The following is a 15,730-nucleotide window of genomic DNA, read 5'->3' on the forward strand; positions in this document are numbered from 1 at the left end:
ATAGTGCAAAAAGTCTAGAGTAGGGATTGGCAAACTTTTTTGGTGAACAGCCAGGTAACATAAAATTTAGGCTCTGTGGTCCATAATGTCAGTGACAACTATTAATATTAACCTTTGCCAGTACAGCAAGAAAGCAGCCACAGACAACATAATGGGTGTGGCTGTGCTCTAATAAAACTTTATGTACAAAATCAAGTGGTGTTGGCTCTAGTTTGCTGACACATGGTCTAGAGGCTCAAGTTCTTGCTCTAGCTTCATCTTTAACACACTCTGACCTTCTTAGGCACTCATTGACTTTCACTAGGCCTCTTTATCAGCTGCAAGATAGAGATTCAACTGTTGATTTTTATTTATCTTATAGAGTTTATGAGATGGTGAAATGACCATGAAACAGAAAAGCTGAAAAAGTACCAAAGGAAGGTATTATGTTTCTGAACTGCCCCTATCTGGTAACTTCATCTAGTTAGCCTGGTCTACAGTAAGCACTTTACTATTTGGTATGGCAAGAGAATATAGCCTTCTGGGCTAGAGTCCAAAAGAGAAAAAGAATATAAATAACATACACTTGGAAACTACCCTAAAGTGAAAGGAGATATTGTAACATGTTATTGCCAGACTAGAAATTAGGAGATCTAGCTTCTAATTTACTAGAATGTAAACTTGAACAAGTTCTTCTACTGTTTCAGTCTCAGTCTCACCTATAAAACAAGAGGCTTTGATCCCTACAGTTCTTTTTCCACCTAACACTCTGATGATTCCTACCTTCCAATTTTCTTTTTCATGATTCCAAAATACTACAGAATCCAATTGTTAACGTCACTTACTGAGAGTAAGATATGTAAAACCAGAAGTTTTGGTTAATACAGAGTATTTTGCTAATTACACAGAGAAAACTTAACAGAAATACTAAAGCCATTTAACTTCAGGTAGGAGGGTTTATAATTACAGTTTATAAAATGGGTTCAAATTCTGGCTTTGACACTTATTAGCTATGAGGTCATGGAGTAACTACATAAGGTAGAGCAGGGGCCTAATTTCCTCATTCTTAAAATAGACACAATAATATATACAATATGTACCTTAGAAGCTTGTTTTGAGGATTAATAAGTATATGTGAATTTTTAGCACAGTGCCTAGCACATGGTAAATATTTATTCACGCATTCAATAAATAAATGGCATTTTACTCTGCAGACACACACTGGTGGATAAACAAACACAGCCCTGCCCTTAGGAAGCTGACAGTGTAAAATGAGGCAGACTTTAAACAACTTGGTAAAAAAAAAATACAAACAGATTTCAAGGAGAGAATAACTGCTGGATGAGTTTAATTTAGAACTGGAGAAGTGTGGGAAGACTTCTATGAGGAAGTAGCATTTGAGCTGAGACCTGAAGGAGAGGATTCAGCCAGGTTGGGGGTGGGAGTCAGGGTGGAGATGAAAACAGAATTCCAGGGAGAGTAAATATTCTGTGTGTATGAGGCGGAATAGAGAAATAGCGGCTATTTCTGTAACTACAAACACACTGCACTTATATCAAACTGGATTCCTATTTACCCATGACTCAATGGTAAATTATTTTATTAATTTGTAAAACTTTTTTTAATTGAATGAAGTAAATCTTTGCTCATATTATTACTACTAGCTCATTATACTATGTTACAGATAGACACGCTTGCCTGTTTCACTGGAGTTCCTGGTGAGGAGGGAGGGGTTCAAGTGTTATTCAGCTCTCTACCCCCAATCTCAATAATGCCGAATACATAATATTTGTAGAATTAATCAATCATTAAGAGATAGCATGAAGAAGGAACAAGAAAGCATGAGAATCACCAGCTGAAGTTCTAGGTATTATCCTTCAGATTGGTTACTTTTCAGAAGATGTATAGATAGATACCTGGGCTTTCTTGGTGGTTCAGATGATAAACAATATGCCTGCAACGCAGGAGACTCAGGTTCAATCCCTGGGTCAGGAAGATCCCCTGGAGAAGAGAATGGCAACCCACTCCAGTATTACTGCCTGGAGAATTCCATGGACAGGGGAGCCTGGTGAGTTAACAGTTCATGGGGTCACAAAGAGTCACACATGACTGAGTGACTTTCACAACAACAACAACATACATAGGTATTGATGTTAATCGCTCAGTCGTGTCCGATTCTTTTTGACCCCGTGGACTACAGCCCACCAGGCTCCTCTGTCCATGGAATTCTCCAGGCAAGACTGGAGTAGGCAGCCATTCCCTTCTCCAGGGGATCTTCCTGACCCAGGGAGCAAACCTGGGCCTCCTGCATTGAAGACAGATTCCTTACTGTCTGATCCACCAGGGAAACCTGTATTCGAATACTGCTTCCAGTGCAAACTGCAAAACAATTTCAGAACTTTGCTTTAACAGTTGACCTTATAATTCAACGGAAAAAAATCACTTTGAAGCTATACTTCATCTTCGGCCCTACACTGAAAACAGCATCTGTCCCACAGTTTAGCCCTTAGATGCTTTCCCTAGTCCCCAAGGCAGAACGAGGAACACCATCCTCTGTACTCCCAGAACACTTCAATCACACCTCTGTTAGAATTTACCAGGCCATGAAGTTTATCTTTTTGTGTCTGATTCCCCAGCCTAACTCTGAGGTCCTATAGAGTAGGAACTGTATTTTATCTTTATTATTTGAGTCTAGTATTATACATAACAGGTTTTTTGCAGATATTTGCTGAAGAAACAAACAAAAAATCCTTCTATCAGAGGGCCAATACTGCTCTTATGTCCTAAGTCAAGAGTCCTCCTTTTCTCTTGGTAGATCCTATGTGACTAAGAGGATCACCTCAGGAGAGAACAGCCAAGCGGGGTAAAGTGGGGAGGATTTTCTGCTGACTGGAATAAGCTATAAAAGCCTTGAGATCCTGGGTGTGGCAGATTCACACAAAAGAAGTCAATGAATTGTGTTTTGACAGAATTTCCACTTTCTTCAACAATTACCGTCATTCATTTCTCCTCTTGAGTAATAAGCTACTTTACAGTTAATTCAGCAACAAAATGAGATACTAACAGTACCTACCCCATAAAGCTATGAAGTATTTAAATAGTAAAGAACTCAGAACAATGCTGAGCATAAACACTCAAAAGTCAGTTTTTACGAATATGTATGCCTCCTGGGACCCAGTACAGGACTTTAACAGAACGGAAATTTACTGTATAGGAATAAGTTTAAATTTTCATTAAGTTTTACTTACATTAATTCAAAAAGATGTATATAAGCCTATGTTCACTGCAGCATTATTTATAATAGCCAAAATATGGAAACAAACTGAGTGCTTATCAATGCATGAATGGAAAGAAAATACCACATTGAAATGAAATATTACTCAGGCATAAAAGAAAGATGAAATCTTGTTATATGCATCAATATCCATACATCTTGAGGGCATTATGCTAAAGTGAAATAAGTCTGACGGAGAAAGCCAAATACTGTTATGATTTCACCCATATGTAGAACATAAAAAACAAAAAAGAAAACAAAATAAATGAACAAACCAAACCAAAAAACCCAAACACACAGACACAAAGCATACAGCAATGGTCACCAGAGGGGAATGTGGAGGAGGGTGAAAGGGATAAAATGAATCAATTATTCTGATGGATGGGAAGTAAATTTTGGTGGTGCTATAGTGTACACAAAAGACAAAATATAGCAGCAGCATTGCATTGTGCAGATATATCACATTTTGTTTATCCTTTCATCCATCAATGGATATTTGGTTTGTGTCTACCTTTTGGCTATTATAAATAATGTTGCTATGAACATGGGTATACATGTATCTGGACCCATGAAACTGGTGTTATAAACTGTTACATCAATAAAAAATAAGTTTTACTTAACTCTAGCTTGTGAATAATGTCCTATGAACGCTTGTTGTTTTTGTTGTTCAGTCGCTCTGACTCTTCATGACCCCATGGACTACAGCACACCAGGCTTCCCTGTCCTTCACCATCTCCTGAAGCTTGCTCAAGCTCATGTCCATTGACTTGGTGATACCATCTAACCATCTTGTCCCCTGTCTCCTCTTCTCCTCCTGCCCTCAGTCTTTCCCAGCATCAGTGTCTTTTCTAATGAGTTGGCTCTACACATCAGGTGGCCAAAATACTGGAGCTTCAGCTTTAGCATCAGTCCTTCCAATAAATATTCAGGATTGATTTCCTTTAGGATTGACTTGTTTGATCTTTTTTGATGTCCCTGCAGTCCAAGGGACTCTCAAGTCTTCTCCAACACCACAGTTCAAAAGCATCAATTCTTCTGCACTCAGCCTTCTTTACGGTCCAATTCTCACATCCATACATGACTACTGGAAAAAACATAGCTTTTGACTAGATGGACCTTTGTCGGCAAAGTAATCTCTGCTTTTTAATATGCTGTCACAGCTTTTCTTCCAAGGAGCAAGTGTCTTTTAATTTCAGGGCTTCAGTCACCATCCGCAGTGATTTTGGAGCCCAAGAAAATAAAGTCTCTCACTGTTTCCATTATTTCCCCATCTATTTGCCATGAAGTGATGGGAACAGATGCCATGATCTTAGTTTTTTGAATGTTGAGTTTTAAGCCAACTTTTTCACTCTCCTCTTTCACCTTCATCAAGAGGCTCTTTAGTTCTTCGCTTTCTGCCATAAGGATGGTATCAACTTCACATATGAGGTTATTGGTATTTCTCCCAGCAATCTTGATTCCAACTTGTGTTTCATCCAGTCTGGCATTTCACATAATGTGCTCCGAATATAAGTTAAATAAGCAGGGTAACAATACACAACCTCGATGTACTCCTTTCCCAATTTGGAACCAGTCCATTGTTCCATGTGTGGTTCTAATTGTTGCTTCTTGACGTGTATACAGGTTTCACAGGAGGAAGGTAAGGTAATCCGGTATTCCCATCTCTTGAAGAATTTTCCACAGTTTGTTGTGATCCACACAGTCAAAGACTTTAGCATAGTCAATGAAGCAGATGTTCTTCTAGAATATCTTGCTTTTTCTATGATCCAACAGATGTTGGCAATTTGATCTCTGGTCCCTCTGCCTTTTCTAAATCCAGCTTGAACATCTGGAAGTTCTTGGTCATGTACTGTTGAAGACTAGCTTGGAGAATTTTGAGCACTACTTTGCCAGCATGTGAAATGAGTGCAACTGTGTGGTAGTTTGAACATTCTTTGGCATTGCCCTTCTTTGGGATTGGAATGAAAACTGACCTTTCCCAGTCCTGTGGCCACTGCAGAGTTTTCCAAATTTGTTGGCATATTAAGTGTAGCACTTTAACAGCATCATCTTTTAGGATTTGAAAATAGTTCGGCTGGAATTCCATCACCTCCACTAGCTTTGTTCGTAGTGATGCTTCCTAAGGCCCACTTGACTTTGCACTCCAAGATTTCTGGCTCTAGGTGAATGATCACATCATCATGGTTATCTGCGTCATTAACATCTTTTTTATATAGTTCTTCTGTGTATTCTTGCTACCTTTTCTTAGTATCTATCTTCTGTTTCTATTAGGTCCATACTGTTCCTACCCTTTACTGTGCCCATCTTTGCATGAATTGTTCCCTTAGTATCTACAGTTTCCTCAAAGAGATCTCTAGTCTTTTTCATTCTAGTGTCTTCCTCTATTTCTTTGCATTGTTTACAGAGGAAGGCTTTCTTATCTCTCCTTGCTAATGCTCGTAATTTTAAAAAAATTAAAGAAAAACACTTGTCATTTTATTCTGATAACATCCTTAATAACAGGACTAGCCTAAATTCTTTGAATATATACACCTGGCGCTGACTTGCAAAGCAGTCAAGATAGAATTTGGGTTAGATTACGCTTTTCTGAAGAACAGGTTTGAGTTCCAATAAAAGAATACAGACTTCTCACCTGAGCTATTTCAATGAAAAAGTCTCCTTACGCTCACTATTCTCTTCAATATCTGCTGATATTGTTAACAGATTATCATTACTAAGGCTCAACTTTTTATCTTTCACTCAGTAAGTTTTTGACTCTCCACTGCTTACATATTCAAGTTCAAACTCCATACTCTGACATCTCAACCATCTTTTGGATCTTATCCTATACTTCTCTTCATGGATTCTGTGCTTTAAAAAAGAACTACTTATGTCCCTTATAGACACACTCACATTTGCCCACTATCATGCTTCTGTTCTTAACTCTCTACTGGGTGTGTAAGCTTCCTTACCTTCACAGTAATGCAACATTCTGTTCAGGGGTCAGCTTCTCAAGTCAGCATATAAATGAAAACTGGGTTGTCAGATTATCTTTGAAAATACCTGAAGAAGCCCATGAAGTATAATACTCATGGCTTTTTATACATACGATCCCTTATACTTAATTGTATGATATGAAAAGAATATTTCTACTGTACTACATAATAGCTCAGAATATACAGCTGACCCTAAATCGACTGTAGTGTAACATGACTACACTCTGATCTCTAAATAAAAGCTCAAATGCTACTTTCTGAGCAGTCTTCTGTGATTCCCCTCAGTGCCAAGGAATCTAGGACTCTCAGAACTAGAATTCTGCCTCTGTCAGGGCACTGATTTATGTTTCCATATACTATAAAGGGATTGAGGGTTGGGGTCCATTTCAACAACTCTTTTAGACTAAAGAGCTCTTTTAAGAGCAGCATTTTGAGTTCTTGTGCTAGCCCTGTGTCCTTGAGCAGTTACTTAACTTCTCTGAGCCTCAGTTTTCTCATCTATTTAAAAGAGGCAATGATTTGATCCAGCAATTCTCCTTCTGGATATACATCCAAAAGAACAGAGTGCAGGATCTCAAAGAGATACATGTATACCCATGTTCATAACAACATTATATATAATAGCTAAAAGGTAGACACAAACCAAATATCCATTGATGGATGAATGGATAAACAAAATGTAATATATCCACACAATACAATACTGCTGCTGCTGCTGCTAAGTTGCTTCAGTCGTGTCCAACTCTGTGCGACCCCATAGACTGCAGCCCACCAGGCTCCCCCATCCCTAGGATTCACCAGGCAAGAACAATGGAGTGAGTGGCCATTTCCTTCTCCAATGAATGAAAGTGAAAAGCGAAAGTGAAGTCACTCAGTCGTGTCTGACTCTTAGCGACCCCATGGACGGAGGAGCCTGGTAGGCTGCAGTCCATGGGATTTTCCAGGCAAGAGTACTGGAGTGGGGTGCCATTGTTACTATTCAGCCTCAAAAAGGAAGGAAACTCTTAACACATGCCACAACATGAATAAACCTTAAGTGAAAGAAGTCAGTCACAAGAAGACAAATATTGTGTTACTGTATACTGTATTCCACTTATATGAGGTGTGTAGAGCAGTGAAATTCAGAGAGATATAAAGCAGAATGGTGGTTACCAGGGGCGAGGAGGAGGCGGAAATGGGGAGTTGTTTCATGGGTATGAAAAAGTTCCAGAAATTGGTGGTACAACAATGTGCGTATTCTTAACACTACCAGACACTTAAAAATGAAGAAGATGGTAAATTTTATACTGTGTGTATTTTACCACAACTTTAACAAAGAGAGAGATGATAATACCAGACTTATAGGATTATGGTGAAGAGTAAAGTGAGAAAACATACATAAAGCACTAAGCACACAATCTAGAATGTAACAGTTGCTTTTTAAAGTACCAGTTATCATTTGTAAAGTGTATATGTAGTTCTTAGTAATCAAACGCAGTGGGTGGTATTAAAGACTATTGCTTTATAGGAAGAAAACTATTGATCCCATCTGTTGGGCATTTTATCTACTATAATCAGTGCCTTCCTACTCAAAAGGACATTACTAAATTTTAAGACATCTTTGAAAAATTACAGGGTTTTGTGTTGTAAACATCTGTGCTTCCCTAAAACTTTATCTTCGTATTTTTCTAAGTAAAAGAGTCTTGATTTTTATTAAGATATAATGCCCCTAACTAAAACACATTTCCCAACCTTCCTGCACCTTCATTTACCAGATAGAGTGGCTAAATGATGAAATACAAGCAGAAGTTATGAATGCCTTTTAGAAAAACACTTTAAAAAGGAAAAGGCACATCCCTTGCATTCCCATACACTAAAAATGAAAAACCAGAAAGAGAAATTAAGGAAACAAGCCCATTCACCACTGCAACAAAAAGAATAAAATATCTAGGGATAAATTTACCTAAAGAAACAAAAGACCTGTATGCAGAAAAGTATAAGACACTGATGAAAGGAATCAAAGAAGACACAAACATATGGAGAGATATACCATGTTACTGGATTAGAAGAATCAATATGGTGAAAATGACTATACTACCCAAAGTAAACAACAGATTCAACGCAATCCCTATAAAACTACCAATGGTATTTTTCACAGAACTAGAACAAAAAAAAATCACAATCTGTATGGGAATCAAAAAGACCCTGAATAGCCAAAGGAATCTTGAAAAAGAAGAATGGAGCTGGAGGAATCAACTTTCCTGACTTCAGATTATACTACAAAGATACATTAAAACCGTATGGTACTGGCACAAAAATAGAAATATAGACCAATGGAACAAGATGGAAAGCCCAGAGATAAACTACACACCTATGGGCACTTATCTTGGAAGAAGGCAAGGAGATACAGCAGAGAAAAGACAGCCTTTTTAATAAGTGGTGCTGGGAAAACTTGACCTCTCTTTAACACTTTAACCACACACAAAAAAAATTCAAAATGGATTAAAGATTTAAATGTATGGCCAGAAACTATAAAGCTCTTAGAGGAAAACCTGGGCAGTACATTCTTTGACATACATCACAGCAAGATCCTCTTTGACCTACCTCCTAGAGTAATGGAAATAAAAACGAAAGTAAACAAGTGGGACTTAATTAAAGTTAAAAGCTTTTGCACAGCAAAGGAAACAATAAACAAGATTAAAAGACAACCCTCAGAATGGAAGAAAAATAACAGCAAATGAAACTGACAAAGGATTAACCTCCAAAATATATAAGCAGCTCATGCAGCTCAATATCAGAAAAACAGACAATCCAATCAAAAAATGGGAAGACAATATAAACAGACATTTCTCCAAAGAAGACATACAAATGGCCAACGAACAGATGAAAAGATGCTCAACATCACTCATTTGCATATTTAGAGAAATGCAAATAAAAACTACAGTGAGGTATCACCACGAACTGGTCAGACTGGCCATCATTAAAAAATCTACAAACAAGAAATTCTAGAGAAGATATGGAGAAAAGGGAACTTTCTTGCACTGTCGGTGAGAATGTAAATCGATACAGCCACTATGGAGAACAGTGTGGAAACTCCCTTAGAAAACCAGGAACGGAACTACCATGTGACTCAGCAATCCCACTACTGGGCATACACCCTGAGAAAATCATAATTAAGAGACCCATGTATCCCAATGTTCACTGCAGCACTTTTTACAAAAGCGAGGATATAGAAGCAGCTTAGATGTCCATCAACAGATGAATGAATACAGAAATTGTGGTGTATATATATACAATGAAATATCACTCAACCATTAAAAAAAAGGATCTGAGTCAGTCCTAATGAGGTGGATGAGCCTAGAGACTACTATACAGAGTGAAGGAAGTCAGAAAAAGACAAATTTCATATATTAATGAACGCAAATGCAATCTAGAAAGATGGCACTGATAAACCCACCTGCAGGACAGCAATGGAGAGGCAGACATACGGAGCAGACTCGAGGACAGTGAGGGAAGGAGAGGGTGGGGCGAACTGGAGAATAGTAAGGAAACATTTACATTACCACAGGTAAAACAGAGAGCAAGTAGAAATTTGCTGTGTGACACAGGAAGCTCAATTCAGTGCTCTGTGACAACCTAGAGGGGTGGAATGGCGAGAGAGACGGAAGGGGGTTCAGAAGAGAGGGCACGTATGTATACCTGTGGGTTTGATCCCTGCGTTGGGAAGATCCCCTGGAGAAGGAAATGGCAACCCACTCCAGTATCCATGCCTGGGAAATCCCATGGACAGAAGAGTCTGGCAGGCTACAGTCCATGGGCTCACAAAGAGTCAGAAACGACTGAGCACGCATGCACCTAGGTGGCTGATTCTTGTTGATGTATGGCAGAAACGAACACAGTATTATAAAACAATTATCCTCAAAAAGAAAAGAAAAGAAAAGGGCATGTTTTATTCTTTTCTTGTGCCCTTCCTCCTTCCTGCTACTGGAACTGACAGAAGAGCCACCAGTTCCTCAGAACCACATATACTCTAGCCCCTTGCAGACCCACAGGGGTCACAAAGCTGACCTTCCCCAAGAAAAGACCAGGGGTAGCTGTTGTTACTAAAACTCCCTGGAGATCCAGAGCACAGCTTGGAGAGAGGTGTTCTTCTGAAGTGTCCCGTCCCCTTCCCCAGTCCAGTTTGAAAAAAAGGGATAACCCAAAAAGCCTCTACAGAATCAGTGACACCCCAGAAATGTCTCCTGGTTCTCCCTGAGTCCTGGGAAAGCAGGACCTGGGCAAATTCACTTCACTTCTTTGAGTTTTCACTTTACCTTTTACACAGTGCTTCCCTCACAGCTCAGTTGGTAAAGCATCCGCCTGCAGTGCAAGAGACCCTGGCTCCATTCCTGGGTCAGGAAGATCCCCTGGAGAAGGGATAGGCTACCACTCCAATATTCTTGGGCTTCCCTTATGGCTCAGCTGGTAAAGAATCCGCCTGCAGTGCGGGAGACCTGGGTTCAATCCTTGGGTTGGAAAGATCCCCTGGAGAAGGGAAAAGCTGCCCACTCCAGTATTCTGGCCTGGAGAATCCATGGACTGTATAGTCCACGGGGTTGCAAAGAGTCGGACAGGACTGAGAGACTTTCACGTTCACAGTGGAAATCATTAACCTACTGCCCTACTGTGCAGGGTATTATGTCCAAATGAATGGTGGAAGCAAAAGCATCTTAGTTTGCAATGAAATAAAAATACATAGGTGGCTGATGACACTCAAAGCCACAGTCAAGAAAGGGCAGAGGGAGAGACTTGCAGGAACCTATCTTGAAGATATCCTTATAAAAGGATATAAAGAGATGTGAACAGTGAGATTCACTGCAGCATTACCTGTAACATTTAAAAGTTATATAAAATAAAATATGGTACAGCAATATAATCAAATTCAGTGTATTTAATACAAAGATGAGATAGTTGATAAAACAAGAAATGAAAAGTATAGTAGCTGGCGTAACAGTAGTAACTGCCAGAACTAAAACCAGGAGTGGTTAAAAGGAGTTACCTCAACTTCCAGTTAAATGAGATGATGGTGGGAAGAAAGAGCAGAGAAGACCACAGAGGATAAAAGATGTCAACACATTTGGGAAATGAAAGGCAAGTGGAGGAGTCTCCAGAGCAGAGAAAACAAGATACCTCCTGCCTGCAAGGAAGGAGACACCTGTGAGAAAAGTTCTAACCCCAGAAACCTGGGAAAGGGTAAAAGTTGGGTGGTTCCTGATGGAAGTGATCAGGTCCGTTAGTCATGCCCACAGTGAAGTCTCTCAGCTGACAAACTTTGTCTAGGCACAAAGCATATAATCCGCCTTTCTGTGCTTCACATTTAAATAAAAAATCTATTACAAAGGCCTAACAGATAATTAAATGATGCTTCTGACGCTAAAAGAAAAGATGGAATAAATAAACTGAAGAAACTTGAGGGGAATATAGAGACAATGCAAGGAGAAAAAGAAAACTTAAAAGAAAAATATTAAAAAAAAAAAACCCATCAATTTATATCTCAGAGGAAAAAAGATACTACATGTAAAAAGAACAGGATGCTATTAAAACAAGGATGGTTACAGAATATGAAAAAGTTCTCGGAAACTCAAAATACGAGATCTGAAATAAAATCCAAGACCAGAGCCAGAGGACAAAGTTCAGGAACTTTCTTTGAAAGAAGAACACAAAAAAGCAGAGGAGAAAAAAAAAAAAAAAACACAAGAAAATTAGAGAACCAGTTGAGGGTCCAACATCTAATAGCAGGGGCTCTGGAAAGAGCAAAGAGAGAATGGAGGAAAGGAAATTATCATAGAAACACTTCAAGCAAACATCTCGGAACTGAAAGTAACAGAGCACTGAAGACAATGGAAAGATTCTAAACGTTTCCAGAGAGCATATACTAGCCATGTTTAAAGGACTAAGAATCAGAAGGAAACAGACTTCTCAGCAGCAAATCTGGAAGCAAGAAAACAACAAGCAATGCTTTCAAAATTCTGGCAGAAAATAACTTCCAATTTGGAGTTCCATGCTGAGTCAAACCATTAATCTCTATGAGGAGAGTATATGAGAGTACAATAAGATTTTTCAAACACGTAAGAACTTAACAAAAATCTACCTCCTATGAATGCTTTCTTAGGGGGTGTGTAGAGTTAAGAGTCCACCACAACGAAGGCGTAAATCAAGAGAAAGATATGGGATTCAAAAGCAGGCAAAGGAGTCCCAGGAGGTCTAATCAACTAATCCAGATTAGAGCAGGTAGTGACAGAGATGGATGGATGCAAGACGGATGTTTCAAAAAAAAAAAAAGGGGGGGGACGTGTTTGCCCACATGAAAAACAGAAGCTAGGTGGCTTTTACAAATCTGTTAAGAGTTTGAAGAATTAGTACATAACAACCAAATGAAAGCAATTAGCCAACTGGTCAATAGCAGACCTGTATTTGTATATTACACTTGTCTCCAATAAACAATAATTAGAAATGAACACTGAACACTGAATTTACTAAGAACTGAGATGTATCTACAGTGGGAGAATGCAGGAAGGGAAAGTGGGGGCATGGAGCTACATAAGGACATGAATTTAAATTCTCATCTTCTGTAACATGATGTCAATAAAAGATGTACAAATGAAATCAGTAAACAGCAAAATAAACCAACATTTAGAAATGGAGATAAATATCCAAAGAAAAAACTAAAAAGTTTGGGAAGGATGGAACAGGAGTCTGCTTTTATGTTTAAATGTATTAATAGTACTCTTGACTTTTTAAAACTATGCTCATAAATTACTTTATCCTGTAATAATAAATAATTAAAAAACAATCCCCCCACAACAAAACTGGTTATTTCTGGAGAGAAAGACTAAATGAGATACCTGAGTAAGGAAAACTTTTTCTCTCATCCTTCTTGTTCACTTCTATATTATTTGAATTAAAAAAAATCATATGCGTATGTGGCTTTTACAATTTAGGGAAAAAACATTTGACAGTTCTATGTATTGTCATAGTCTGTTGCTGCTGCTAAGTCACTTCAGTCGTGTCCGACTCTGTGTGACCCCACAGACGGAAGCCCACCAGGCTTCTCTGTCCATGGGATTTTCCAGGCAAGAGTACTGGAGTGGGGTGCCATTGCCTTCTCCAAGTGTCAGTCTAGACAAAGGCAGTAAACACTGGGGCAGAAAGACATATAGGAAACTCCAAAAAGAGACTAAGATTTAGGGACTTACCAATGTGTTTAATCACATGGTCTAGAACATTTCTGTTGTATATATAAATATAAAAAAATTATAAAAATGAGCCTATGGAAATTTAGCTTCAAGTTCCAGTAAATGATTCAATAAGTCACTTGGTGACAGGTTTAAATCTGGGAAGTGCAGAGGTAGTCTAGGACAATTCCAGGTACATATGTGATCATCCTTGGAAGGAAAGTTTATTATTACTATTTTACCCAGATGACAAACAGAGATGGCAGCCGCTTTCTTTTTTCCTTTCTAGGAACTGCAGATGGTTAAGAAAATGCTTATTTTTGTTACTGCTGTCATATCCCTTGAAGGTTTCTGATCAAATTATCTCTTCAAGACTCAGATTTTGTCTTAAAAGATGAGAGTCGTTCATTATGTATTTGGCATTACAGTATTTCAGAACAAAATCTGAATCCCAATAGACCCATTTACTTTTTTAAAAAAAATTATTTTTAATTGGAGGTTAATTGCTTTACAATATTCTGTTGGTTTCTGCCCCTTATCAACACCAATCAGCCACAGGTATACATACATCCCTTCCCTCTTGAACCTCCCTCCCAGCTCCCATAGGGGGAAGGAGAGGGTGGGGTGAATTAAGACAGCAGCACTGAAACATTTACATCACATGTAAAACTGGACAGCCAGTGGGAATTTGCTGTATGACGCAGGGGGCTCAAATCTGGTGCTCTGTGACAACACATTTACTTTTGAAATGACTGTTTTCCCAAAACCTCGAACACTGAGCTTTGCTAGAGCACGACTTTCACCTTTCCTAGATGGAAAAACGACTCTTTGAAGCAGCTCCTGAAAATGAGGACTTAGCTGTTCACTCACCTGATGTGTGAGTACAACTAAGAGCATAATTAAAGAGTTGTTGAAACTCATAGATGACTCATGTTTCTATGCTGCCCTGCTCTTCCTCAAAGTCAGCCCGATTTTATGGGCGTTTCAGCGTCTCATTTGATACAAAGAAAAAACAAAGTGAGGTTGGCAGGGGGAGGCGGCAACGCTCAGAAAAGTGGTACCACCTTAAAAGCTGAAGCAACGCAACGACCTTTTACCTTTACACGTCTCCGTTTTCTCCCCTTTTCTTCCCCTGGAATCTGCTTCTCTCCTTTCTTTCTCTTTTTCCGCTTTCTCTCTTTGTGTTTGTCATGATCGTTTTTGTCTTCAAAGAGGCTGGAGTCGTGCCCAGAGCTGCCCGTGGAGAGCTCGGTAACTTCGTTCCCTCCCACTTTGAGGACCAGCTTCAGGGGCTTCTCTACATACTCTTAAACGAAAGAAAGAGTCTCGATTAAAGGAGAGCCTCGCCGGGTAGTATCCAAAACGCAGAGTAAAACTGGGTAGGGAGAGTCAGTCTGAGGCGCACAGGCAGAGGTGGCCAATGGCACGCAGTGGGCGCCCCTCGGCGCACCTGTTGAATGACGGACACTCGCCAAGTGGACGCCCGGAACGCTCCCGGGCCTCTCGGGCCCGCCTCACACCTCCCAACCGGAGACCCGCCCCGGCCGGAGGTCCCGAGTTCGAACGCCGCCGCCGCCTGGGTGATCTGGCGCGGCTCAGGCGGGCCGCGCCCCCTTCGCGGGTCCAGGCCTGCCCGCGGGAGGTGCGACCCCCGGCCCGCCTCGGAAGCTTGAGAGTTGTCTCGAAGGCACGAAAACTCCACCGAGCGGCCGTGGGCTCGCCGCCCCCCACCGTGGCCCACTCCTCACCCTCGTAGAGGTGTTTGTCCGACTTGTGCTTCTTGTGCTTCTTGCCCATGTCCGATCGGGCCCCGGTGCCCGCCCCCCGCGCCAGGCCCAGGCCGTGCGGCGCCGCTTCCGGTCCGGGCCAGGCGAGCGGAGGGCGGGAGCGGGGCCCGCGAGACCCCGCGCCGCGAGGCAGGGGGACGGCGTGCGCCCAGCGGCGCGAGGCCCCTTACGAATACACCCAGCCGCGCCCGAGCGCGCGAGACCCAGCCGGAGCCGGAGAGCGGCGGCAGGTTGGCGAGCGGCCGGCGCGGAAGCGGGAGAGAGGGCCTGCCGCGCGCGCAGAGAGTGGTCGGCTGGGAGTGGCGGCCCCTCGCGGCTGGAGGTGGCACTGCAGCCTGAGGCCTGGGGGCGGAGTCTCGGGGGGCGGAGTCCGGCTCGTGGGTGGGGCAAGGGCGGGGTCCACATTCTGAGATTTCCGTTTTTCTGTCTGCCTCCCTTCCTGATATTCAAGCTGGTTTTAGAAAAGGCAGAAGAACCAGAGATCAAATTGCCAACATCCGCTGGATCATGGAAAAAGCA

The 15,730-nt window shown here is 40.9% G+C and overlaps 1 protein-coding gene across 4 annotated transcripts in view; it reads right to left on the bottom strand.

The window, feature by feature from the left end:
* The window catches only part of BRD7 (bromodomain containing 7), a 45,044-nt gene extending 29,578 nt beyond the window's left edge, over positions 1–15,466 (bottom strand). For 2 of the 4 annotated variants that reach the window (XM_086350602.1, XM_086350601.1), the window contains exons 1-2: positions 15,173–15,466; positions 14,522–14,730 (exon numbers count right to left, since the gene is read on the bottom strand). In XM_086350602.1, coding sequence (XP_086206728.1) covers positions 14,522–14,730; positions 15,173–15,221 — 258 coding nt within the window. In that variant the 5' untranslated portion in view covers positions 15,222–15,466. Of the gene's footprint in view, positions 1–14,521; positions 14,731–14,874 lie in introns of all 4 variants that reach the window. The other 2 variants (XM_086350604.1, XM_086350603.1) reach the window with 1 other exon arrangement.
* Between the last annotated feature and the right edge of the window lie 264 nt (positions 15,467–15,730).

The sequence above is a fragment of the Bos grunniens genome, chromosome 18 (genome assembly GCF_055505025.1).
Source record: "Bos grunniens cultivar Pamir isolate PY7600 chromosome 18, Bosgru_T2T1.0, whole genome shotgun sequence".
NCBI lineage: Eukaryota > Metazoa > Chordata > Mammalia > Artiodactyla > Bovidae > Bos > Bos grunniens.